Source organism: Artibeus jamaicensis, unplaced genomic scaffold (assembly GCF_021234435.1).
Source record: "Artibeus jamaicensis isolate MK-2021 breed Jamaican fruit bat unplaced genomic scaffold, CSHL_Jam_final contig_1128, whole genome shotgun sequence".
Lineage (NCBI taxonomy): Eukaryota > Metazoa > Chordata > Mammalia > Chiroptera > Phyllostomidae > Artibeus > Artibeus jamaicensis.
In genome coordinates this window covers 1,762,316-1,788,760 of record NW_026521220.1, presented here as the reverse complement: position 1 = coordinate 1,788,760, position 26,445 = coordinate 1,762,316, and the positions used below count along the sequence as shown (strand labels likewise).

General features: G+C 46.0%; 2 protein-coding genes and 1 long non-coding RNA gene across 3 annotated transcripts in view; 2 read left to right on the top strand and 1 right to left on the bottom strand.

Annotated features, from left to right (window-relative positions):
- Positions 1 to 2,425: 2,425 nt before the first annotated feature.
- Positions 2,426 to 25,361, bottom strand: SNAP29 (synaptosome associated protein 29). The gene is made up of 5 exons (XM_037131466.2): positions 24,921 to 25,361; positions 15,098 to 15,294; positions 10,874 to 10,959; positions 8,720 to 8,818; positions 2,426 to 5,272 (listed from the first exon to the last, which is right to left on the bottom strand). The coding sequence occupies exons 1-5, from the start codon at positions 25,155 to 25,157 to the stop codon at positions 5,115 to 5,117; spliced, it is 777 nt and encodes a 258-aa protein (XP_036987361.2). The 5' UTR covers positions 25,158 to 25,361; the 3' UTR covers positions 2,426 to 5,114.
- Positions 19,147 to 21,173, top strand: LOC119038901 (uncharacterized). Its single transcript, XR_005080503.2, has 3 exons — positions 19,147 to 19,215; positions 19,360 to 19,596; positions 20,828 to 21,173. It is a non-coding gene; the product is annotated as an uncharacterized LOC119038901 (long non-coding RNA).
- Positions 25,362 to 25,568: 207 nt separating the features above from the next.
- PI4KA (phosphatidylinositol 4-kinase alpha) overlaps positions 25,569 to 26,445 on the top strand; it is a 106,343-nt gene continuing 105,466 nt past the window's right edge. Inside the window, exon 1 of the mRNA XM_053664697.1 lies at positions 25,569 to 25,794. Within this exon, the coding sequence (XP_053520672.1) occupies positions 25,633 to 25,794 (162 nt within the window). The 5' untranslated portion in view covers positions 25,569 to 25,632. The remainder of the gene's footprint in view (positions 25,795 to 26,445) is intronic.

Genomic DNA, 26,445 nt, shown 5'->3' with positions numbered 1-26,445 from the left:
GCGCGCTCTGTAGGCGCACGCGCGGGCCCCGGCTCCCAGAGGCAGTCGGGGCCCTCCCCTGACGTCGTGCGGCACAGCCAATCAGGAGCGCGGTCGTGACGGTTCGGCCCTGCGCCCCGCGCTCCTGCTCCCGCGTTCGGGGAGGAGGCGGAGGAGTCCGAGGAGTCGGAGACAGCGGGCACTCCCTTCTTGGCCCTCCGTACGCCGCCGGGGGCGCTGCCGCTCCCGGGTGGTAGGAAAACAGCTGGAGCCGGGAGGGAGCGGCATTTCGAAAACCTGCTCTGGGAACAAAGCGTAACGTGCAGGCTGAATCTCTGGCTAGGGAGGCGTGGTACTGAGGTGACCTGGCCAGCCGAAGGACAGTCCCGGATGGGTTGAGGAGGCTTAGGAAGGAGATGACCGTGAAGCTGAGGCGGCCACCAGATAGGGAGGGACTAGGTGACCCTGATCCGAGGCGTCCTGGTAGGCTAAGCGACTCGGAGTGGCCAAGTGACCCAACAGGCACAAGGCGAGGGTAAGAAGGTGGGACTGACAGGAATAAGTGGTCTAGGAAACAGCCTGGTCGTTCCTGGCGCTGAATAAAACACAGACGCTTCTCGGGCGTGGCCGTCCCTGCTGAGGGCTCAGCCTACTTCTCCGTTAGTCTTTCATTCCTCGCTTGTTTACCCGGCTCCAGCCGCGCCTTCTTCGCCTTTCTGTTCCCCAACTAGAATGAACATTTTAAGGAAGCGCGGACCTGGCCTATCTTGTTCACCTCTGGGCCTAGCACGATGAGTGGCCCTGAGTTGATGCTCAAATATTTGTTGAACAAATGACTGACAAGAAAAAACCTCCCGGCTACTGGTGCCAGATTATTGGTAGCGCCACCCCAGGAACTGGACAGACAAGCCGGTCCAGGCACTGCCTAGATGGTTCAGTGGGTTGAAGCCTCGTCCGGCTACACCAAGGTTGTGGGCACTATCCCTAGTTGGCACATACAAGAAACAAATCAGTTTCTTTCTCTCTCTCTAAAATAAATCACAATTTAAAAAATATATAGCAAAGGATTTAACAATCTCGGAAATGCCACTCAAGCATCTCTATCTCTGCAAAGCCTTTTAACTTGTTACATTGCAAATTAATTATCTTCAGTTGAAGGTTAGATGGAAGTTCCTCAATTGCACAATTAAATGGATTTTGAAATATGAAAAGTTCCACTGCACTTGCCATCAATTTCTGAAAATGGTGATGGAACTGTAGTTTGAGCTCAGAAAATGTAAATGATGCAAATTTGTGTGGGAATGGAGATTTTGTTTTTGTTTAAACTGACAGCATGGGAAGTGTATAAAGCAGCGTAACATTACTCGTGCTTCAAAACATTAGTTATTGTCAAAATGACTTTTCTGCAGTATACATTTCACATATAAGCACTGTTCTGCCCCATAACTTTAGGTTGAATTAAGAAACATCAATTAGTCCTGGCTGGTGTAGCTCAGTGCAAACCAAAGGGTCACCAGTTCGATTCCCAGTGAGAGCATATGTTTGGTTTGTGGGCCAGGTCCCCAGTGGGGGCCATGTGAGAGGTAACCACATATTGATGTCTCTTTTTCCTTCCCTTCTCCTCTCTAAAAATAAATAAATAAAACCTTTAAAAAACTATCAATTATATAGCAAAAGATAATTTCCAAGGCCCTTAAGTATTCAGTAATAATGGTTTAGAATGGTTCTGTCCTGAAAAATCTGTCTTGGCTCTGAGATAAAAAAAAAAAAACAATAAAACTTTAGCATTGCTAAGCCATAAAAATGCTGTGTAGTAGGGCAAGTCAGGACATTCAGCTTCTAATTCCAACAAAAATTCATAGACCTGCCCTGGCTGGGTAGCTCAGTTGGTTAGAGCATTATCCCAAACATTGCAGGTTTGACCATTGGTCAAGGCACATACCTAATTTTTGGTTTGATCCCTATGGGGATGTATACCAGATGCAACCAGTCATGTTTCTCTGACGTTGGTGTTTCTCTCCCTCCCTTTTCCTCTCTCTAAAATCAATGAGCATATCCTTGGGCAAGGATTAGGAAAATCACAAAAAGTATTTTGTGGCATGTAAAAATTATATCAGGTTAAAAGTTCAGTATCCATGTTTCATGGAACACGACCACTTATATCATCTTTGGCTGCTTTTGTGCTATAATTGTGGAGTAGTTGTGACAGATGGTTTAGCCTGTGAGCCTAAACATTTACACTCTGGCCTGTTGTGCATAGGGGGCACTGAAGTAGGCATGACAGAACTCTGACAGATGAGATGAGGATTTCAAGAAGGAAGCTTGTACATAGGCTAAATGTAGCAAGGAGCTAAAATGTGGCAGGGAAGGCCATATGCAAGATGACTCAACAAAGATGATTCCCCTCCACCAGGGCTTTGAAAATAACCATGTAGAACACAGAAGCTGATTTAAAAACTTCACATTTTATTTCATGGAATATGGTTGTTGTTAAGTTGAAGACATGGAATATAAGAGCTGCTCTGATACAGACTGAACAAAAAGCCCACCTTCCCATGAGCACTTTCAATGACTAAATCATGATTCTGTATGTAAGACATTTCATCCATCAGAGCTGAAGACGCTCAACATTGCTAACTTTAAAAATTCTTCAGAAAAGACCTATAGAGGCAAAGTATAAGATTTTTACTAAATTGATGTAGTGTACACTTAAGATTACATATTCATAGAAGTTAGAGAAATTAAAATACACTTCTGTATTTCTTTCCTTGCCACCTGAGTTAAATTCAGACCTCTTTTCCTACAGAATGCAAAAAAGACAACCCCACTGCTAAATTACAAATCACTAGATGTTAGAAATAGTTTCCTCTGGAGGAGAATGCACTTATTTTTAAGTTAGTAGCACATTTAACATATAACTAACCTAAAGTTAGAAAAACCACTTTTTTGAAGGCACAGTTTGTTTCCAGCTCAATGGTTGAAATAAAAATCTGTCTTATGGGTCTCATCTGGCAAGAAAGGTAAGTTCATTGGCCTTGTCTGTCATACCAAAGCCCATCCCCCACCCAAAACCAACCTGGGCACTTCTGAGTGTCTCTTGAGAAGAGAAAGTTTTTTGATCATCACTATCACATGCAAAGATTCTAGAGGCTCTTCAGATATCCCTTCATTCTCTGAAAATGCAAACAACTTTGCTTTATAAAGCAGTGTCAGCAATGCAGGAGTAGGGGTAAAGACCCAGTAGAAAGAAGCTGCTAGCCAGTAAGTGGCTTAGAGACAGTCCTTTGGCAGAGGCCTTAGAATTAGGGGGCCTGAAGAAGAACAAAATAAGATATGTGGCTGTCTAATATACCAGAGGAAGAAAAACTTCTATGAAAGTGAAGACAACTTTCCTTCCATATGCGTGGGTTAAAAAAAAGGTGAGGTGACTGGCTTCATAAATCCAAGAAACAGAGGGAAGGTATTTAAAATAGGTGCTACTTGTTTCAAGTCAGTTAAATCACTAATCCCATTAGGCAAATGGAAGATTGAAAAAGAGAATGTTTGGCAGTGGGTGGCCTTTATTGGAAGGGAAAAAAGTCTAGGTCTGAGGTATAATGACTGATTCCTGATGATAATGAGCAGAAACAGTTATTACCTGGAGGAAGATGTTAGGGAAAAAACAAACTATTAGAACGAGTGGAAATGCACATACTGGCTGCTCTGTACTGTGGCTTTATGCTTTTTGAGTAACCTTTTTGCTGAAAGCCCTGAGAATTTTAGTTTGGGCTGGGTGTACGTTTAAAACCTAGCCAGTGCCATGTTTCAAGGTGAAAGGCACTGTTATTGTAAAGTTTCTGATCTAAACTGTCTCATTAAAATCAGTCCCTCTGCTCACTTTCACCATTTTCACAATATTTTAATTTACTTTTTAAAAAGACAAGAGCCTTGTTGCTTCAATTATTTTGTTGGCAGTACCAACAAAAAGAAACCCATTTAATTACAGAAATCAATTGTAATGAATGCTTTTAAGTGATTCTTTTTGTAAAATTAAAGAATAAGTTGAGCCAGTTAAAATGATGTCTGGGCTTTCTCTTATAGCCAAATCCTTCTATACAAAGTCAGCATCATTTGTGGAGTTCTAGCCTTGAAACTTGGTGTCAGAGAACCAAGCACTGAATCAAGTCACTTTGTAAGATGTGCAAGGAGAATTAGTGGGAACCCTGGATTGGTCAGGAGACCTAGACCCTGTGTGAACACTGTCATACCGGATACTGGAGGCCTGCTCAGGAAGAGTCTCAGAGTGGGGGGCTCAGTGTAGGAAGGTCACTGCTTGGCCACGTGTGTGTGATGCTCCACTCCCACCAACTCCATAGGGCTCCCAGCTGGTCAGCCACGCACAACACTGAGCCAGTAGAGAATCTGCTTCTAATCATGAACAGAGTCAGGAATGAGGACACACAGGGAAGAAGGGTTTACCCAATTCCCTACATATTTCCAGGTGTCACAGCTGGCAGGGCTGGTCTAAACACCTTCCACTAAACTGCACGCCAAAGCTTGAGGCCAGGAGGGGAAAAGGTGACATCTGTCAATGCAATAGCAAAGAATACTCACACATTCCATTAATGAACCTCAAACTGATCCTTTCCCAGGAGGTTAGAATTATGTGCTCAGAGTGTGCATGCATGTGTGCGGGGTGCTGGGGGAGGGATGATGACTGCTAAATAAAGGTGTGGGGAGGAAGGACCCTCCTGCACCAACAATGGGCTCACAGGGTGCTATAGCACTCTGATGAAGGCAAGGCATAGGAATGAGATGTCCAACAGACTGAAATTCTGCCCACATCTTCCCATATGCTCATTAAAGTAAGAACTGCAACTTTTTCTTCTCATTCAAGCATGGTAATAATCAAAGGCCCAAGGTATTCGAGGCAAGGAGACTAAAACTCTAAGCATTCAAAGAAAGGAGCGAGGTATTGGCTCTCATTAAAAGTGGGACGCACACTTCCTATAACAAAATCTCTTAAGACCAACTCTATTACAACATCTGCAAACACATGTTAAATTACATACTAAAATGATAAATGAAATTTCTTGGGAGTTTAAAAGATCTTTCAAATCTTTTCATCATAATGGAGTGGAAATCCTTCACTGTCTTTAAAGTTGTCGAACTTTTCTTTCTGTACTTTTTATATTGACATCTAACTTGTCCACTTTGGTTGTGAGGCGGTCAATAATGTCATCTTGCTCCTCAATTTCTGTCTGCATCCCCAGGGCTATGTTCTTCAGCCGGCCCAGTCCCATGGACAGCTCATCTGTGGGAGAGGGAAAGGACATGCAGACCTAAGCAAACAGTGACAGCACTGGGAACTGCTTCTTGCTCCCTCCCAGGTGTTCAGTGACACTTAGATTATGAAGTCCTCTTCCTCACATAACAGGCTAACCTCCAGGGCTTTGGTTAATTTTCCAAAATACATGCAAGTGAAAAGAAAATCTGCTTACTCAATAAAAAGTAATGTTCTTTCTTTAATCCTCACCCGATGACATTTTTTTCATTGCTTTTAGACAGAAAGGGGGAGAAACAATGTAAGAGAGAAGCATCGATCAATTAACTCTCATACACGTCCAGACTAGAGATTGAACCTGCAACCTAGCTATGTGCTCCGGCCAGGTATCCAACCCACAACCCTTCCGTTATAGGATGACACTCCAACCAACTGAGCCACAATGGCCAGGGCAAAAGTAGTATGTTCTTAATGTAAAAGCCATTTCTCCTGAGACCAACCATGTAAGGTAAACACTGTTAATACAATGGTGTTTTGTCCTTCCTGTGTTTTATAAAGTGCATATAGATCTACATAATTTTTCAGTGGCCTTTAAACCTTTTCCTAGGTTGCTGCAAACTGCAAGATCAGTACCTATGGAAAAGAGCACAGAGGGGCCTAGAAACAAATTTCCTTCCTAGACCCCATAACAAGTACCTGGGAGAGGTACCCTGGTTGTTAATAGCCAAACTCACTGGCTTGCTCTTCAGCAAAAACCTCCTCTCAATGGGTAGTGCCTACTTTCCTTCCTCCCATCTCTAGCACCCTAAAGCTAGATCAGGCTCAGATCCAGAGTTAGAAACATGAAGATCTGTTAGGAAATATATCTGAGAGACTGACCCGGGAAGTACTGCCCCTTGAAGGCTGCACCCCGATGGTCCACTCAGCAAGTGGCAGGAGAAGGGGGATGAGGGTCTGTCACTGCCCTGCCACCTGGTATGCTCTTAACAAAAAACACATGAACTACGATGTTCCCACTGGACCCAGATGCTGTGATGTCCCTTTACCTATGTTATGAAAATTAACACTTTCCCACATTCATTCACTCGTGGCTTCCATTTCCCAGATCCACAAACACAATGATACTGCCAACATTCTGGGGTGCAACAGTTAGCGTGCATTTCCCAGAACTGGCCTGGCACCATTTCCTTAGCTTGCTTTGTGGTCAGAAAGAAGGCAGTGGCCTCTGAACAAGCTGGTTCACAGATTGCTGCAGCTCAGTGTCCCCATGTCAAAAGTGCTGAAGGTGCTGAGTCCCTTCAGAGATGCCAGATGGCTGAGCCCCACGTAACTATGGAGTATATTGCTTTTGGCAAAGGTTCAGCTTTTGTGCTAGGTTGTTACATCATTATTATTGAAATTCAAGTTCAAACATAAGAGCCCCACTTCCACCCAGGGGAAGTATAGTATGGGGGAAATCCAGGTTAATTCCACTGGGCTTGAGTACAAATTCTGACCTTGCCTAGGATTGTGACTACAGCTGAGGTGAGCCCACTGTGAGAGAAAGGCCCCAGAAGTGCCTGGGACAATGAGCTCCCCTTGTGAGCTCATTTGATTTCCCTCATTAGGTTGTTCCATTACTGGTAACAAATATTTTCATTCTGGTTCAAAAACTTGTAACAATCAATCTCACATTTGTTTTGAAGAGGGATAATGTCTGTAAGGTCATGGTCAGCCTTAGGAGTACGTGAAGGGCTCGCATGGCACAGATGACATAAAGAGGCATGAGGAGTGCCCGATGGGGCTGTGTGTGTGTGTATGCAGACACACACCTGCACATGGGGAGTGTGAATGAGGAGACAGGAACGGGGGGCATGCACAGAGCTGCATTCCACTCTTTCACTTAGAATAGTAGGACAAAAAAGAGCCAGAGAAAAGACAGAAGAGGTGGTGCTTTGTAAATGTTCTAATTGAACACTAAGTGAAAAAAGACCAGAATCCATAAATACTGGCACTGGCACCACAAATCTAAGCTGGAAGAATTTTTTTTAAAAAGTCTTCAGCTTTGTGCTTCTTGAGTTTCTTGGAGCCCATGACCAGAAAAAGTAAAACCTGTGAGGTCACTGGCATCAGGAAGCTTGTCGGCAGCTGGAACAGCAAAGAACAGGCAGAGAGCTACACTGAGATTAAAAGTGTGATAAAGTAAAGCCACCAGGCAAGGGAGTCCCCAAGACAGAGGGAGGGTGTGGTATGAAGGGAGGGCAGCCGTGCATGGCTAGTATCAGCAGGGCCTGGTGGCTGAGCTTTGAAGTCTCCCTGCTCCACCCCAGCCCTCCTCCACACCAGGCTGCAAGTCCTCTTGCCACCCTTATGCCCTCAGCCTGTGAAGGTGAGTGGGACACACTGAATTCTGTACCTTCCCTAGGCCTCTCTCCAGGAAAAACTTTGGTAAGGAGGACTGATAGCTTTCAAGTCCTTTCATTTCTCTGATATAAGTCAGATTCCGCAGATGCACCTTCTAAGGTCTCTGGCTCCAGGGCAGAGTCCACAGGATATTAGTGACGGGTGGCTGTCTGGGCTTTCAGGACAAAGGGCAGGTGAAGTTTGGTGCTGAACCTGCCAGGGCATGGAGATGCTGAGATGGGCCCTCTCCCCTGCGGCCAAGAAGGTGAAGCGATGACATTTACTCTGAGAGACGCAGTGCTGAGCTGTGGGTGGTGGAATTACTGTTCTTTTATTTGTTCTCACTGATATCTATTCTCTAAAATAAATGTCTTGTTTCTGTCAAGGTTTCTTCAAATACTTAAAAGGAAGACTACACTTCCATTCACGATGGTGGCATAGGTAAACACAGCTCACCTCCTTGCATAAACACATCAAAATTATACGTAAATTATAGAACCATCACATACAACCGTCAGAAATCTAGCTGAATAGAAGTCTGACAACTATGGAATTAAGGAAACCACATCCATCTACTCTGGTAGGAGAGGCAGAGACACAGAATGGGCTGGTCCCATACCTGCATGTGGTGGATAAAAATTTGAGAGGGGTGTCTTGGGAGTGAGGAGTTCCAGTCCCATACCAGGCCCCCCGCCCAAGGTTCCAGTGCCAAGAAGGTAAGTCCTCATAACTTCTGGCTGCAAAACAAAGTGGGGACAGAGGAGGAAATGGGGCTCTGTATGTGAAATGGTGAGAATGAAATGAGCAGTGTCCAGGCTGCACTGTGTGGCCCCTCAGGGACTCCTGGTCCCTGCTGATGTCACAGTTCAGACAAGAGGTGAAAATGGAATGACGTGAACAGACTCCAGAGAGTGAGGGGTGAGACAGACACAACTTGTGTTGGATCTGACATGTGAGCAGGGAGAGGCAGATGCCAGATTTTAGTCCTGAGAACCTGGGTGCCTACTAGTGCACTGGCTGGTTCGACATGAGCTACCTGGAAGACGAGTTCTCAAATAAGGGACCTGAGAAGGCTGCTGCAGCTTCCAGTCTTACCCAGATTACTGTCGATCTTCTGGTGATAGGCTCGAAGGTGTGGGTTCTTTGGGTAAGCATCGGTACTCACAGCAGACACGGCCCCTTCAGGGATGGAGTCTGAGTTTAGAAAGAAACATGAGGAGAACCATTGACTGATATCCCTAGAAATGTTGTTTCATCAAATTAATCTCAATCTAAAAAACAGGTGGGAGGAATAAAGTGGTTGGTTCAGAAGCTATTTGAAGACATAAGCATGCCAGTGGATAATACGTAGGAGCAAGGCAGTGGGCAGGCTTGTGTGGGAGGGAATAGATGTTTTCTCAGGGCAGCCCTTTGGCGATCAGAGACTCTCAACCTACGGCTGACCTGGTCAGATACTGGCGTACAAGCTCAGGAGACACAGATTCACACAAATAATAACACAGCAGTGGAAATGCAACAATGCACAACCACGCAGGCTCACAGGCAAAGTCTAAAAGGGAAGGTTTAAACATGAATTGTTACTGTTATAGAAATTGAATGATGAGTAATTTTTTCTTTTTGAAATTTATTTCTATATTGTCTTTTCACCTGAATCAAAACAAATAAAGAAAAACAAAGAAATGTTAAATAATGTACATTCATCCCTAGAAATAAACGTGCCTTGAACTTCAGTTTCTAAGTGTACAGAAAAGCCTGTCTGTCATCTCGGTTTACGCCTTTAGAGGAAATATCCCCTTCACACTCAGTGTATTCCCTGTAGCAAAACCCACTGAAGCCATTCTACAAATACAGTGTCATTTTTTTTTAAGTCTTTTAATACACACCACACAAATAAAAACTCCCTTTAATTCCTTGAAATCATGTTGTTTGTGTGTAGGGCTCCTGCTCCACCTCAGGGTACGAAGAGCTCGATTTTTTTCCTGGGTTTATTTTAGTTTTCTCTCATTTCCTCCTGTGGTTTCTCGCCTTTCCAGATTGAACTGTGCTGATCTCAGTCTTTCCTGACCCCCGCTCTTCCTCCATCAGGCCCCTCCTTAGTTGTGTCAACCATGACAGTGGTGGGTTCTGGTGCTTCCAGGGTGTGTCCTGCTTCCCTCGAAGGCAGCACAGAAAGCATTTGGTTTCTGGAGCCCCTCCAATGTGCCTGGCTTTCTAGGGGTCTACAGAAGCCCTCAGCAGGCCTAAATTCCTTTTCAGGTAAGGGATATTTCTGGGCCTTCACACAAAGCATTCTACCTTGCACACCTCTTCCAAGCTGCTGCTTCTCCCCGCACTCAGGCTTCGGGGCTGTATTAGTCTCCTACTGCTGTTGTAACAAACTTATCCGTAAGTTCTGGAGGTCGGAAGTCCAACATGGGTCTCACTGGGCTAAGATCAAGGTGTCAACAGGGTTGTATTCCTTCTGGAGGCTTTTGGGGAGAATTCAATTCCTAGCCTTTTCTAGTTTCTGGAGGTCACCTGCATTCCTTAGTAATGGCCCCTTCCTCCACCTTCTTTCTCACATTATGACACTCCCTCTTCTGATACCCCTTCCACTTAGAAAGGACCTTTGTGATTATACTGGGTACAACTGGATAACCCAGGATAATCTCCCCATGTTGGACCATAAGACGCACCTAGGTTTTAGAGGAGAAAAACAGAAAAAACAATTTTGAAGCAAAAAATATGGTAAAATATTTAATAACATTAAAAACATAATATGTCACCAACGTAAATGTAAACAGAACTCAACAGCAGCATTAACAACCATTATTTCTCCCAAATTGGGGGGGGGGGCGCGACGGTAGGGAGTGCATCTTATAGTCCGAAAAATACAGTATAATTCCTTCTGCAATCTTATTTACCCTTTTGCCATATAACCTATTTACACAGGGTCTGGGGACACCTTTGGGGGGCCATTATTCTACTTACCTGGGGGTTTTCCTCCAGCTGGTTTTTCAGTGCTACAACTCAGGCTCCTTTTCAGTGGGAAGCAGGTTCCCACTTAATTTCACCCTCCAAAGCAACGCACACCTCCAGCTCCCTGAGAGTGGCACTGGGTCCCTAACACCCTTCACCCAACATGTGGGATGACAACAGCTGAAGTCCCTGCTGCCTGCCCCCCCAACCCCATCCACTCAGGGCCAACACCAAATCCAGAGGTCTCCCCACAAAATCCAAATGTAGGAGAGAGCGCGGGTTCCCACTAACCTGAGTCATTCAGCTTCCTGAGGTTTGGGTGGCTGGCCTGGTACTGTGCCTCCTGTTCTTTACTTGTACTTATAGCGTCTTTCAATCTTTTGATAAAAGTTAAGAAAAAAAGGAAACTTTTATAAAGAAAAAACACTTATGACAGTATAGTCTTTTCAGGTAATCCCGTGTGAGAAAATCAAATGCATTCCCTGACCCAAGGAGAGATTCCATCAGCACATTTTGAAAGCCCTGCTGCCCATGTAGCAAGCTTCTAAGACACCTGCTTTAGAAGCGAAGCGTCTGGTTAGGTGGCCCTCCCTCGGGAAAATAAAGACCGTAGCCCCAGGTGGAAGAGAAGCATATGAACAACCAACTGGGTACTTTAAAGTGGGACTCAGCAAACTTTTTACTTGCAGGCCATATCCAGCCCACCAGCTGCTTTGCCACAAGCAGAGAATGGCCTTCACAGATGTCCGCTGGCAGCCATGTAATTAAATGATAGGAAACATTAACTTTGAACCTGAATTAAAAATTTCAGTCTTCTCATTGGTAGACTTATATTACAAAAAATTGTACTCAATTATTATTTTCCTCAATTATTATTTTGACTTTTATCACTAAAAAATTTTTTTCCATTATGCAAGTCTCTACAAAATCTCTTTGATTTTGTTTCCTGGCGTATGAAGCCTAGCTTGCCAGCTCCAGCTGGAGACGGTGACTTCTCCTGGCAAATCAGTGATACTCACACTGCACCCAACAGCCTACTGAACCCCCAGAGGTGTGGCATGTGTCCCTGAAGCTGGGCCTCCTACATAGTCTGTGCTTCTCCATCTCTGCTGACCAGCAGCCTGGCCACTTCATCAGCCAGGCTGGGATCCACAGTTATTCTCCAAAAGGCCCTCCTCCTCCACAAACTATACAAACAAAAGTGCTCTTGATCTCCAATGTACCCCAGAAACCTGGCCCCTCCTTCTGCTCTGCCTCTCTTTACCCTTAGGGATTAGTTCTCTGCTTTTCTAATCCATGCCCCCAAATGCCAGGCATCTTTCTAACACAACCCTGACACGTACTTCTCCAGCTAAAGTTTTCTAGAGGCTCCCCACCATTAGGAGCAAGCCTGGACTCTTGTCAGGCTAACGGTTTTGCAGGCCCCCAGTGCTCCAATGACATGCAGAATAGAGCTGAACCTTCTGAAACCTGAGGTTTTCATTACTCAGCAGCAGCAACTTAAGGTCTGTAACACACAGCTGGCTTCTCCGAGTATGCCGGTGAGCCCCACATGCTGCCAGGATGGGTGTAGGTGGGAGATGCGCAGCTTCAGAGTCCACCCTGCCACCATCCAGCTGGCACGCCTCAAGATATTTTTCTGTGCACTCTTATGAAAAGGCTCCCCCAAGAAAGCCAATTCTGGGGATAGTGACAGAAGTGATAAGAAAGGGAAGGAGTCCAAGAGAGTGGTGGCTCTTGGTCAGAAACCAAGTCTTGAATAAGTTAGAGAGTTTTAGGTTTAGTGGTGGTGAAATCTATGATGTGACTGGATCCCCCATGAGCTTTAAATAGAACAGGAACAAGCCCCTTATGAAGCTCTTTCACCAAGGACAATGGCTTACCAAGAGACAAAACTGTAGAGAAAGACCAAGGATTTAGGTGATAAGAAAGTACACAGGAAACACATGACTTGATAGAAATTTGGTTAGGGAAAACTTACCTTAAATGACAATTACCCCTATATTTATAGATTAAGGGTTTTAACAGGATCACAAAAATTTTACTGCATTTTGTAGAAGCAATTATATAATACACTGTAGTGATTTTTGCAAATTTAGGGATTAGGAGTTCATAGGCCATATCATCACAGGCCATCCCTCAATGTTAAGAACCTGGGGGGCTCCTGTTCCAGAAATAGTCATGTCCACCCTTGCCCTGGCTTTTCTGGTATCCTGACTACCATGGGTCTGTCCCTTAAACCCCTCCTTAAACTGGGAGACTTCCGCAAAACCCTGACTCCAAGTAAAAGGTTGGCTCCTCAGTACCCAGGGCAAAGTCCCTGCCCCCCACATGCCTCCACTGCATCTGTTTACTGTCTGCCTCTCCATACCTTCCTAAAGAAGATGGACCTTGCTCCTACAGTCCTGCCTCCCAGCCAAAAGCATGAGCCTGCAAAGTATGGGCGCTCAGGGCCCTTGAAGAAAGGCACACACACAAAGCTACCAGAGCAGCCTCTCTACAAAGCTGCACAGACCTGCTTCCATGCACTTGGACAGCACTTGAATGAGACTGAGTTGCTTTATGTAAAAGTTTTGCTTTCCTGCATGTATTAAGTGATGGCAAGAACTCTACCATTGACTCTACCATCTATGGGCAGAGATCACATGGGGTGGGTGACGTGCGGGAACTGAGAAGGCCTCCTCTCTGAAATGACTCTGGTTGCCTCCCTACTGGAACACCTGTGTTGGGAAGACCTCCAGTTTTCAAATGCTCCCCAAAAGAAGGGAAGTTACCCCGGGAGACCCAGAAACTTAAAAGGCTTTTATACTATGAGCCCCGAGAAGAAGCCCTTGGGAAGAGGTATGTGGGACACAGGGAAGTGCTGATTACAAACTTGCCAGCTTTCCCCTCTTCCAAGGGTTTGCTCTTCTGCTGAGATCACGCAAGGTGGATGTCTCAATCCAAAGTGAACAGATGTCCACACTTCCTATGGTAATTACAGGTAGCCAAAAATGAGGACACAAATCATTTTTATTTGCATGTTGGAAAAAAAAAACTACTCCAGTTGGGGGAACAGAGTGACAAGGTATTTGAAATTAGGGTCAAGTTGCAAAGTTGGGGATGAATGGACATTATGGCTGAGCCAAAACACCCCATAACCTTGGCTAATGTATCCACAGCAAACTGCCCTTGGACCTCTCACCACCAACTTCACTTGCTTGCTCTTTCTGCTGCCACCACTGGCTCTTCTGCCTGCACTTGTTTCTCCCCAGACCCACTATGAGCTGAAAATAGTTTCCTAATTTCTTCCCCACCGCACCCTACTTCCTGATCTGGGTAATGACCACACAGGTGTATACACAGGTAAATAGTCATTGGCTCTCTGCTTGATAGTTATGCATTAAAAAAAACTCTTAAAAAATAGCTCTGTATTGCAGAATTAAAAGAGAGACAGATACACAGTGAGAGATAGAGATGGCTATAAAACCTGTGTAATAACATTACATCAAACATTTTTCTGGGTTAAATGGAAGCAGGCTACAAAACCAAATGAATACTCTGACACAATACAACTATAAAATCACTGAGTGAGAAGGAAAACGTAATGATAAGTTTTTGTGTTACGTTAGGTAAGGGGCAGATTTTCTGTAACATGGCTACATTGTTTTTATAATATAAAACAGAGAGTGATCTGAGATATGAACAGTAGTAATCTAGTTTAGCAGAAATTCAATTCTTTTGCCCTGGCTGGTGTAGCTCAGTATATTGAGCTCAGGCTGAGAACCAAAGGGTTGCTAGTTCGATTCCCAGTCAGGGCATATGCCTGGGCTGCAGGCCAGGTCCCTAGTGGGGGCATGTGAGAGGCAACTACGCATTGATATTGCTCTTCCTCTCTTTCTCCTTCCCTTCTCCTCTTTCCACAAATAAATAAATAATATATATATATTTAATAAAAGAAATTCTTTTATCTTTTATTTATCTTTATTGTATTTTTCCCACTACCATTTATCCCCCTTATATACCCCAACTCTTTTATCTTTTAAATATGCAACATTTAAATGCCTGACGAAATCACATGTATGATTTCATTATACCCTAGCCAAAAGATTCAGGATAATAATCTCTAATTTTAAAATGAAAATCAATTAGCAACTTGGATTAAATATGGAAACATTCACTCTAAAAACTTTTCCAAGCAAAATTTTGGTGCAGTGAGTCACATTTGTACTGACGAAGCTTTCTGAAGTGAACATTCTCTTTCCAGTTATTGGGGTCACAAGTGCCGGAGCAGTAATTTACTGAAGACCCAACTGATGCCAAATTTGCAGACCGGCTGTCAATCAAATGAAGGTAATCAGGAGTGCTGGGGAAATGTTTCTTGTTTCAAACTGTTTGAAGAGGAATCCCTCCCAATGAGAAACTTCCAAGGTTCCTGGATCCCTTTAAGGCACTAGAAGTGGCCTGAGAGTCTTGGGCATTTGTACTAACCCCCCCTTTCTTCTTTCATATCAGAATGGCTGAAGACCCACTCACCTGCTGTTGGGCTGGGGGGTGAGGGTGCCATTCTGTTCAGGTGGGGTCTCTGCTGGTTTAGATTTGAAGTAATTGACAAACCCCCCAAACACACTTTTAATGCTGTTAATGTGCTTCTGGCTGATCTTCAAATCTTGATCCATTTTGTCCACCATCTTCTCCGTGCGCTCTAAGACTCCTCGCTGACGCACAAGCTCCTGGGGAAAACCAGAGGTGGTGCCATTATGTTTTTGTTTAATTGTTCCCCTCCTAGAGAGGACCACACACAGCAGGCTCTTCATAAACCCTCAGTGAGCACATATGTGGACAGAAACTGTCACTTGGGAAGGGCATGCCATCCTTTCTGACAACACATTCCTTTGTCTCCCCCTCCCTGCTCTACCTCTGTTTGCTTGCTTTTTCATTTGCTCCAGTCCATATTACGATGGATGCTTGTGGGGGTCAGAGTACAGGGCCTGCCCTGGTAGCAGAGCCTCTCCAGCCCTGCCCTTGGCCCTGGTAACCCTTACAGGCTTTGACCTGGCACTGACCCGTGGACTATGACTTTGTACTCTTTCTTTCCAGATATGGAAGTTCCCATTAAGCCACATGCCTTTGGTCATGTCTTTAATTTTGTGGGGTAAATCCTGGGGTCCTGTTAGTGTCTGATTCCAGCTCGCCCGTGATGTCAGTTTTAAAACTTCCAAAAAGAGGGACTCTGTTGCAGGGCCTTTGCACATGCTACTTTCTCTGCCTACAAGGCTCCTCGTCCACCTACTTGTATGACTCCATTCCCCACTTACATAATTTGAGTGCCCATACAAAGCCCACTTCCTCAAAGAGTCTTCCCTGAACACCTTCTCCAAAGCAGAATTCCTCCTTTTACCCTCAACACTCTACTCATGATCTGCTTTAGTTTTCTTTACAGCATGCCAGCTCTATGAAGCAGGGACCTGCTTTGCTCACTATAAATCTGATAAACAGGCACGTGAATGGTGCTCTGTGGTCACGAGGACAGTCTGGATCTTACTCCCCAAGAGCTGATGCTTCTGGCTGCAGATGTGAACTCAACACTGAAGAAACACTAAAACCCCCTTTATTTGTGCCAAACTTGTTTCAGCCCCTATTTAGGCTATTCTAACCTTGTCCCCTCCCTGTGATCTGCCTTTCCAGCCAGAAGCCTACCAAGCCTCTCAACATTTTCTTTTTTTACTTCATGATGCAGCCCCTGCCCTCAGGTGTCTTCCTCTCAATCTCCTAACTCTGCATCTCCCTGTGGCTCAACAAATTAATTGTGCAAATAATCCGTGGAGATTTCTCTCTTGATACCGAAAAACAAAGTCAGGAAAATTTAAACAAACACTCCAAAAACCTGAACAATAAAAATAAAACTCGCCCTGGCTGGTGTAGCTCAGTGGATTGAGCGCGGGCCTGCGAACCAGAGGATCGCAGTCAGGGCACATGCCTCGGTTGCAGGCCAGTTCCCAGCAGGGGACACACGAGAGGCAACCATACATTGATATTTCTCTCTCTCTTCCTTCCCTTCTCCTCTAAAGATAAATGAATAAAATCTTAAAAAACAAACAAACAAACAAAAAAACCCCTCTAGGCAATGGGTTTGAGAGTCCATTTCAGATGAACAAAAAATTGTTTTAAAAAAGTTTTTAGGATATTTAGGGTCCAACATATAACATGAGTTCTCAATGTTTAGTGGATAAAATTTAAAAATATACTGTGTAGATAAAAAGCTAAAACACTGGCTGAAATTACTATTAAATTCTGCTTAAGTCTTGCTGGAAACTGACTTAGAACTGTGGAGCTGCATAGCGCTGGACATGAAATGTTTTTCACCAGCTTGAGACATGTCTGCAGAAGTCATCAGGCTTTTCCAATTAAAAAGAAAAAAAATGCTCTCTGGACCATGTTCTTCAAATGTCAAGCAAATCTGACAAGGGTTCATTTTCAGGAACAAAACTCTGTCAATTTCAGCTAGATCAGGAGCGGAACCATAGAAATGAAGATCACATGAAGGGTTAGCAACAGGGGAGTGGGAGGAGGAGAAGTGGGGAGAAGGTACAGAGAATAAGTAGCATAGATGGTAGATAGAAAATAGGGGGGAGGGTAAGAATAGTAGGGGAAATACAGAATCTAAAGAATTTGAGACACATGTTCATAAACTAAAGGGGGAAATGGTGGGGGAGGGGTATGCAGGGTGGAGGGGAATGGAGGGGGGAATAGAACAAATGGCATAATCAATAAAAAAGTTAAAAAAAAACAACTGTCAATTTATCTGGAGCTTCTACTTCTTCCAACACCTCAAGTCATCACATCAACTCAGAGATAAGTCTTTTCTGGAACAAGGGAGAGCTATAAATTAGGATTAAAATAATCTTCTCCAGCATTTTGAGTTGATACATTTTTACCAGTCCAATCCCACCCAGCTTATTTCACATGCTGCAGCAAAGAGAAGAATTTGAAGCTGAAGAGGCACTTGGGGCAGCCGGGGCTGGGAGGGGTGGCCAGGGCTTCGCTGCCCACCAGGAGGCAGGTCCTTGGCCTCTGTGACAGTGACCTCTCCCATTACGGTTCCGCTCATCTCATGAACTATTGGGTTGGCCAAATACATTAAAAGTCTGTTATGTTTTCTCCATAAGTTGGCTCTAACTTATCTTTAGCTTTATGAAGTTAGTTGTCTTTAACTTCATTAGAAACAATTTTGTTATGCTGTATCATGGCAGCTGTCATATCAGCATGCATTTTAAAGAAATCTTATCAAAATTGGTGAATTTTTATGCAGCCATTTTATTATTGAAGATGAAAGAAAAATACGCATCATTTTCAGCAAATTATGCTTCATTATTTCAAGAAAGGTAAAAATGTTACTGAAATGCAAAGAAAGATTTGTGCAGCGTATGGAGAAGGTGCTGTGATTGATGGAACATGTCAAACATGGTTTGCAAAGTTTCTTGGACTACTGACATTTTGGGCAAATAATTCTTTGCTGTGGGGCTGTCTCATGCACTGGAAGATGTTTAACAGCACCCCTGGCCTGTACCCACTAGAAACCAATAGCGAGAGACAGCTAACATACTCAAAATATCCAAATCGATAAAGTTATCGGTGAAAATGAAAAGTGTGTCTTTTACTTTACAGAAAAACACAACGGACTTTTTGGCCAACCCAATACTTTCCCTCCCACCTTGGCCTGTCCACCTCAGTTTGAAGACTCACAGCAGTAACAGCAACTGACAAAATCTTTCTCAATTCACAGTGAGATTTTATTTTTTTCTGTTCACAAGTGACACAGTCTTTCAAACTCTGAGTCTATGTCATTCTGCTTACTCAGTAAGGAAACCAATCAAATTATTTACATATTGTGATAGAAGTACAGAGAGATATGAGGGGGGTCCTGCTGGGAGGCTGGAAGGCCAGGAAGTGAATGCCACTCTGGTCTCTGAAAGTTTCTGAGCTGGACGCTGGTGTTTACTGGAGGTGATCTGATGGTCAGAAGGCCAGCAGAGGAGGAAATTCTGGTAAAATCTTCCTCCAAGGCAGAGGAAAGGACTGCACTCCATGTACCTGTGACCTAACCAACCATGTACCTGTGGTTCTAACCAACGAGGAAGAAGCGCTTGGCAGAACAAACACCAAGATCTAGGGCAAGGACAGAATAGGCAGGACCTGCACCCCGGCCATTATTACAAAGGCAGGCCTCAAACGCTCCTGTCCTCCAGAAGTGGGGCTGCGTCATATCTCTGCTGCTGGTTCCTGGGAGAATGGGAGGTCACCTAAGAGACGAGGGTGGCTGTGAGCGCTGCAAAGTGCCCTCCACGTAAAGGGCACATAGGCAAAGCTCTTAGCTCAGGTGTTAGCATTACAGGTGATTCCTTCCCTCCCTTCAGCCCCAAAAGAGTTTTCTAAAGTTAAACTGGAAAAGAAGATAGAGAAAAAAAATCTGGCTGGCTGGAGGTACAAAGCTGAGGGGCAACAGACAGAGAGGAAGTGTCTCAATTCCTCTTTGGCTTGTGGCTTTTTGTCAAGCATAGGGATTCCTGACAGAACAAGAAAAAGTAGAAAGATAGCTGAAGGCACTGTTAGTGTGTCCGCTGCCTGACACGAGGTGACACCTTCCTGATAGAGTAAGTTCAAGCGCCATGCGAGGATGTGAAGACATCAGGGAATCATGGCTGGTGGAGTGCTCTTCGAAAACACACATGCAATGACAGAGTGCTGCAAGATACTCACCAACACCTATTATCAAGCACCCTCTCCCTCTCTTCCAGGTACTGATCCAGGCGTGTGGAATTCAGGGGCGAATACCCCAAATCTCTTCCCTGATGGAGCTGACAGTTTAGCAGAGAACAACATGACAGGAAGTTAAATTTGATTTTTCACTGTTGACTAACATTGCTGTGCTGAGAAGCCAAAAGGGAAGGCAGCTGGGTCCTTGCTTCACTGAGCTTACAGTCTTGTACGGGAGACAGAAAAGAAAGTCATCATACACACGAGGCTCTGAAAAGGTAAGCCCCTCAGAGGGACTTCTCACCTGGTTTAAGGGGGGAGGGCAGGGGGGAGAAACTGAAAGCTTAGAAGTTAGGGAGTCTAAGGGTTGGGGTGGGGCAAGAGCATTTAGGCAGAGGGAGTGGCCAGTGCGGTGGCCTGGGGCAGCAGGACCAGCTGGGGAACTGAGAGAGGAAGAGAAACTAAGCAGTGAGCATGACAGGGAATAGGCGGGGATGCGGGGCAGGACCCAGTAGGGATCAACGAGGGGGCAGAGCTGCAGCCTTCAAAGGACAGCAGAGACTACCAGACCCCAGCCCCATATCCGAGGCATCTCCTAATTTCAGCCAGATCTTGGCGTCTTCCCTGCCTGAGTCATGCTCTGAGTTCCCAAGCAAAAGGTGTCAATGCTAAGTTTCTCGTGTTGAGCTTGTTATTAAACTCAGGTATCAAATGATAAGTAGGCAGAGATGTCAGTTTGGAGTCAAAATGCTGAATCTAGAAACTTGAAATTTATCTTTGTTATGTAGCTCGTCCTCCAAAGAGTACACATATGCATAAGCACTGGAAGGGGTGCATGCTCATGTGTGTGGAGCACACGCAAATCCGGGATTTGTCTCAGTGTAGTGGCAAGTGAGTTTTAGCATGTCTCGTAGTGACAGCATGAAGTTATTCAAAATCACAAACTGAACCTTAGGTTACACAAAGAACCCACCAAAGGCAAAGATGGTACCGCTGCTGCCCCTCACTGCATGAGTGCGTGCAGACCAGGGGCCCAGGTAAAGGACTAACTCAGTAGGCCAGGACTGTCCACATCCTGCACATTCCAAGGAAAGGCCTTGTTTGACTTCTTGCCCTTGAATTACCCAGATAAGAGTGTTTTTGTTTCTGGCCAGGCCACATAGTTTGTGATGGGGGCCAAGGGCCCACACGCTCAACTTCTGGAGGTACTGGACACTTAAGTCAGCCAGGTGGACAGCCAGGCAGCCATGTAGGCATCCACGCAGACATGGCGAGCCCCAAATAAAATCTCTGAACCCCAGGTTTGGGTGAGCTTCTTTGGCAATACTCTGTGTGTGTCGTGCATAACTGCTGGGAGAAGTAGGTGCTGCCTATACAACCCCACTGGGAGACAATAGCCCCTGGCCTCTCCTGGACTCTGCCCTATGAGCCATTTTCCTTGGAAAATTTTAATCAGTATCCTTTTACTGTAATAAACTATAACTACAAATGTAACAGTTTTGCTGTTAGTCCTAGAGAATCATCAAACCTGAGGATGGTCTGGGGTCCCTCGAACAACTTCTCCAACAGCACCTCCTACTCTCAGAACCACCAACTCAGAGGCAGAAGGCTGAGTGAGAGCAGAGAGCCCCTCAGCTTCCTGCAACACGTCACCTGCTCAGAGCAGGGTCTCTCAGGACAGCACAGCAGCCGTGAGTGGACACTTCAGGAAGGGGCGACAGATACGGCCAGGTGCCACATCTCTGGTATGGGAGGTCTGACCTTGCAGAATGGTGACAACTCGTCTTCACAACGTGCCTTGTTACAGCTGAGGAGCCAGCAAGTTTGCCTGGGATCTCCAAATTTTCCAGTCAAATTCAACCATTGACAGTTTATGAAAAATTTAGTAAAAAAAATAAATCCAAAACAGACCTATTAGTGAAGATGTGGTCCAATGACATTTCTATCAGAGTCCCTTACACCTGGTAGAGAGTCTGAAATGCTCAAGAAGGCATTTTCTGGCCACCAGGAGGAAGATTTCATCTAGAGTCACACAGATCGATTCATTCTTCCCACCTCAGTCTGTCCTCCACTACCAATCAATCCTCTGTTCCCGCCCCTTCCTTCTCCTTCCCTTCCCCAGGTCATTTATTCAGCTGGCAACTATTTGGGAAGCACCTAATAACATGAAGGACACTGTGCTGAAAAGTGTGGGAGTAGAAGGTTGAGCAAGCAGTCGCTCCTCCCCCATAGCTAACATTTAGAAATCTAGTGGAGAATTACTGAACCTAGCAGATCTCTTGCCCTTCATCAGCCTTTGTGTTAGGATAGGTTTGTGCTAAGAACTATGGCCCCATTAGAACCACCACAGGCTGCCTTGGAGGGGAGACTGTGGTCTGTGCAGCCCCTCTCTTGGAGAGCACAAGGTTCTGCTCCAAGGCGTTTCTCAGGGAATGGAGGCAACATATAAGTTGTGGAGAGAGCCTGGAAAGATGACCATGATGGTCTTTGTTCCTGGTTTGAGAGGGTGTTCTTCTCTCACCCAGCTCTCTGAACTAAATGCTTGGTGTGGCTTTGGTGACTGTTGTGTGCTGGAAAGACACCGAGAAGGCAAGTGAGGCCCCTGCACAAAACAGTGATGAGGACATTTTGGCTGGAGGTGCTGTGGGCATCATGTTCAAACTGCTGAAAACCACTTTCTTTCCACTGATGTTATTGCACCAAAGGTTCAGGGCTGGGTCTAACGTTTGCTGCTGGAATCTCCTGCACTGAGATCCTAGACCCCACAGTATGTCACTGGAGCATGCTCAGCTCGCTGTCAAAAGGGATGTGAAGAGCCCTGGGCAGGCTCCTCTGCCAGGGTGGGGAAAGGGTTTACACACAGTGTCCAAGCAGCACACAAACAAGTTCACCGAAGGGCAAACGGCTCAAATGCCCATTATTAAGACCCTGGCTACATAAACAGAAGCCATCATTCAATGGAATATGGCACAGCCTAAAAAAAAGAAAAAGAGCAGCACATTATACATCGCTATGGAATAACCCCCAATCCTATTAAGTAGAGTAAAATGTATAGAATGCTTCTTCTTAAGTTAAAATTTAAAAAAAAGAAAGGAAAAGAGACTACAACTATACCTTTAAATGCAGACTATCTCTATAAAACATCTAAGGAACTAACAGTAAGTGGCTGCTGTGGGAGAAGAAGGGTAGGAGGAAAGTTCATTGCTTTCTGTGTTTTGAACTTTGAACCAGGTGACCAGGTTATTGCTTCACAAAACTTAAACCTTAGGAAAAGAAGAAAATAAATGACACTTGCAAGACAGAAGAAGAGCTATCTCTCTGTGGTTCTGGAGTGTGCTTACCAGGCCAGCCAAGCATGACCTGCTCTGCCCGCTGGCAGTCATAACCTATAGCTGGTCTGTGAGAAACGAGCCTTGCAGGTTTCACAGAAAAAGGGCAGCTCTCCTTCACTATAGGTGACTTGACTGATTTTCTTACTTCTGCCAAACTGGGATTGAATCCTTCCCAATCCAGTATTATCTGCAGACTCCTATTCTCTATAAAAAAATCTGTCACCCTTTGGCTTGTTTCATAGTGCTGGGTATTTGGCTGACACCCGTCTAAGCTAGGAGGTGAGCAGGTGACTTGGGTCTGCTGGGAACCACCCTGTGCACTGAGGGGCAGGAAGGGCCCACCTGTTCCACTTCTTAATGCCACCCTGAGGGGAATAAAAGAGTGTTGAGTAACTGAGAGTTCGGAGAGTATGAAGTAGGGTAGGGCCATTCTTGCATCCAATAATTGAGAACTTAGAAAAATTCAGTGTGGAATCATGGTAACGAGAGAGCCTGTCACTGCTCAGTCATGATCATACCGTACCTCTCAGAGCAACACCAGCTTAGCCCAGGCTATGCCTCACAGGCCTGGGGCGCCACACTGTCTGCTCCCACAGTCCCCCCTGCATAGAGAGAAGAACCTCTGAGGGCAGCATGGGGTGTGTCAACACAACTCGCATGAAACAACTCACATCTTCTATGTTTTTGGCTCTCTTAAGTTATGAGAACAGACCTTCCCTCCGATCCACAAAAAGCTCCTAAGCTGCCTCCTCCAGGCTCTTACCTCATCCTCATCCTCATTGTCATCCTATGCCTCACTTCTCTGCCCAGGGGCCCAGGCGATCAGGGGCCTAGGAGATCAGGAGCTCTGGTGCCAGGCTAGTGCCTTTGCACTGCTCCTATTTTCCCTGGGAACATCCCTTTCCTTCCTCACCCTTTTAACCTAAACCTTAGTCTTAAAAGCCACGTTCAAGCTAATCTGCTATCCTGACACCCAACTTTGTATCATTCTGATTTCCTACTTCATTTGTTTTCAACAGGTTTCCAAATGTGTCTCTTCCAGCAGTTCTTAGTTGACTCCCTGGGCCTGGGACACTCAATCTAAGTGACCCCTCTACCAGGGCCCTAAGACCTCAACAATCCTCCCACATCTAAGTCAACATTTTTCCATTTAGATTCAAAAATAGGAATCCAGTAGATAGGACATTTAAGAACTACAAGCTAAACTTGCTCAACAAGGCTAAAGATAGGAAGGTAGGCCAATGAGGGATACCACGACAGGGAGAAGCAGAGAAGGGAAATCAACCAAGAAAGGAGTGATGGGGAAATGATGGAGATGACTATTTGAGAAGTTGTTCGATATACCTCAAAACTGCCCAAGACCCACAAGTGCTCAGGTCAGAATAAACTTTGCCAGGGAAAAGAATTATCAGACCCGCAGAGGAAGACAATACATTTCAAAGCTTCATATGCTTAAGATTAATTATTCTTGGCTGACATACCAATAATCTACAATTAGGTTTTTTAAAACTAAAAAAAAAAAAAGCCCACACACATTCATTAGTGGGCTGAAGAGAGAATGCAGTGCCTAAGAAAGAAAAATCCTCATTTAAGGTTCTTCTCTGAAATCTTCTATGGATGGGACAAACTGACAGAGGTGAGCTGGAGCACTAGACTGTCCCCACCATATACTGTCTGTTTAGATTTCTGGACTTGAGAAGTAAAGCTAAGGCCCTAGACTCGACCAAACTGGTGCTTTGGCTTACTCAACAGGTGTTCAGGCAGACAAGACCTCAACACCACTACTAGTAAGGTCAAGTGCTCACTGATGTGAAAAAACTCAAGGCGCATTTGCTCTTCTGCTTCAGACACCAGCACGCACGAGGTCCTCACTCATTCTGGTCACTGGGGGAGGAATGTCTGAAGCCCTTGGGCCAGGCTTCTAACCAGAAAGTTATGTAAACAAAACAAATCCTCTAACTGAGGCCCTGCTGTTCAGAAGTTTTACTTACCTGGACGGAACACAGTGTGGAGTGCACCTCTGTACCAGAAATACAAAAATAGAATCAACTAAGCAGACTAATGGCTAAAGAAGATTCCTGGGGGCAAAACGCCTCTTTGAAGTACTCAAGATACACCATCTCTTTACATTACAAATCATCAATTCACTAAAGTACGAGAACGCATTCTAGGCAATTCAAGAATTCCCGCAACCACTGTGAACAATACATTTCTTGAGCCCTGTGACAGTGCAGACTGGTCGGTCCAGGCCAGCCTTGCTCCAGACTCACCTCGGAAGTGGCGACCCCGATCTTCTCGGACTCATACATGACCGACAGAGACCTGCTGGTGCTGGCGGCCGAGGCCTCGGCCCTGCGCATCACCTCCTGCCGCAGGTACTGCTGCTTGTCCGCAGGCGCTCCGGACCCGATGGAGAGGTCGCTGGAGTCCTTCCAAGGTGTCGGCGGGGCGCCCTCATCCTCAGCGTCATCATCGAACGGGTTGTAACTTTTGGGGTAGGCCGACATGGTGCCGGCGCTCAGCTCACTGTGGGCAGAGGCAGGAGCTGCGCGGCTGAGGCAAGCAACGGCCCTTCCGGGCCCGCAGAGGTCCCGGATACCCCCCGGGAGACCTCGGGAAGTGCTCACAGCCCTGTAGCCTTAACCGGCCGCCAGCCTCTCCCAGCGCCTCACTCCGCCTACGGACCTCGCGCTTGCAGAGCGAGCTTGTTCAGCGCGTCAAAAGCGGGCGGCCACGCCTCTGGAGCAGACCATCCTGCCCCCGGCTTGGGGGGGGAAACGACGCCCGCGCGCGCCGACCAGCCTATCACAAGGATTTTTCCTCCCTTCCAGCGGTTGGACCGCCCACAGCCACGCCCCACCCTGAATCGGTAACGTAAAGGTCACGTGGTGGGGAAACCGGATATAGACGCGCCTGCGCGGTGAGCTCTGGAGCTTGAGGGCCGGGTGCTGGAAGCCGGCGGTCAGCCCGTCTGGGCGCGAGATGATGGCGGCTGCGACGGTGGCCCGGGGAGGCGGTGGCTCCAGCTGCGGCTCCGGCTCCGGCTCCGGCTCCGGCTCCAGTGCCTCGCGGGGTTTCTATTTCAACACAGTTCTGTCATTGGCCCGCTCCCTGGCCGTGCAGAGACCTGCATCCTTGGAGAAGGTAGCCTGGGCCGACCTGGCCGCGGGCTGACAGGAGTGGGGGACCGAGGCGAAGCGGGGAGGCTGGGCAGGGGTCAGCAGGAGGTGGAGTAGAGGATCGCGTACTGCCTGTGAGGGGGCTAATGAGCCCTGTTCGGCCGGGTGAGGAAGCCCGTGGGTGGAGGGGGTTGGGAAAGAGAGGGAGTCTTGGGAGAGTGGGCCGTGTGCAAGCACAGGAGGGGATGCTTCGGGTAGGTCGGTGTGGGAGAGACGTGTGAACTACAGGCCGGAGTTCAAGACGGAGGGGCACCTTGTGACATCGCTGGGGCCCGGGGGCGGGGGCGGCAGGGAGGAGCAGTGGGAAGAGCCGAGGACCAGGATCAAAATCTGAGGCTTTGCTTTTAACTTCCCCTGCTTTTTTAATCCGTGGCTTTGGGGAGATGCCTTTCTTGTAAAATGGGGATGCTTTTACCTGCTTTGCCCACTTCATGAGATTGTCGTGAAGGGCACAGGAAATAGTGTTTTCAAGAGTACTTTCTGAAATTCACATCTACTGCGCATTGTTTTTCTGTGACACTAGAGGGGGCGTTAGATTGGGTAAAAGATTGTGTGTTTGAAGGGGCAGTGTCAGGGAAGCAGGAGTGAACTGTCAGTGGTTACAGACTCGATCTGG

What these genes read in the sequence shown, in the direction of transcription:
- SNAP29 (XM_037131466.2), bottom strand. Translation starts at nt 25,157, where the DNA reads ATGTCGGCCTACCCCAAAAGTTACAACCCGTTCGATGATGACGCTGAG. An exon ending in CAGGAAGCTGAATGACTCAG is followed by an intron (nt 8,819 to 10,873) that starts GTTAGTGGGAAC and finishes TTCTAAACTCAG; the next exon opens with ACTCCATCCCTGAAGGGGCC. An exon ending in GAAGATCGACAGTAATCTGG is followed by an intron (nt 5,273 to 8,719) that starts GTAAGACTGGAA and finishes CCTCTCCCACAG; the next exon opens with ATGAGCTGTCCATGGGACTG.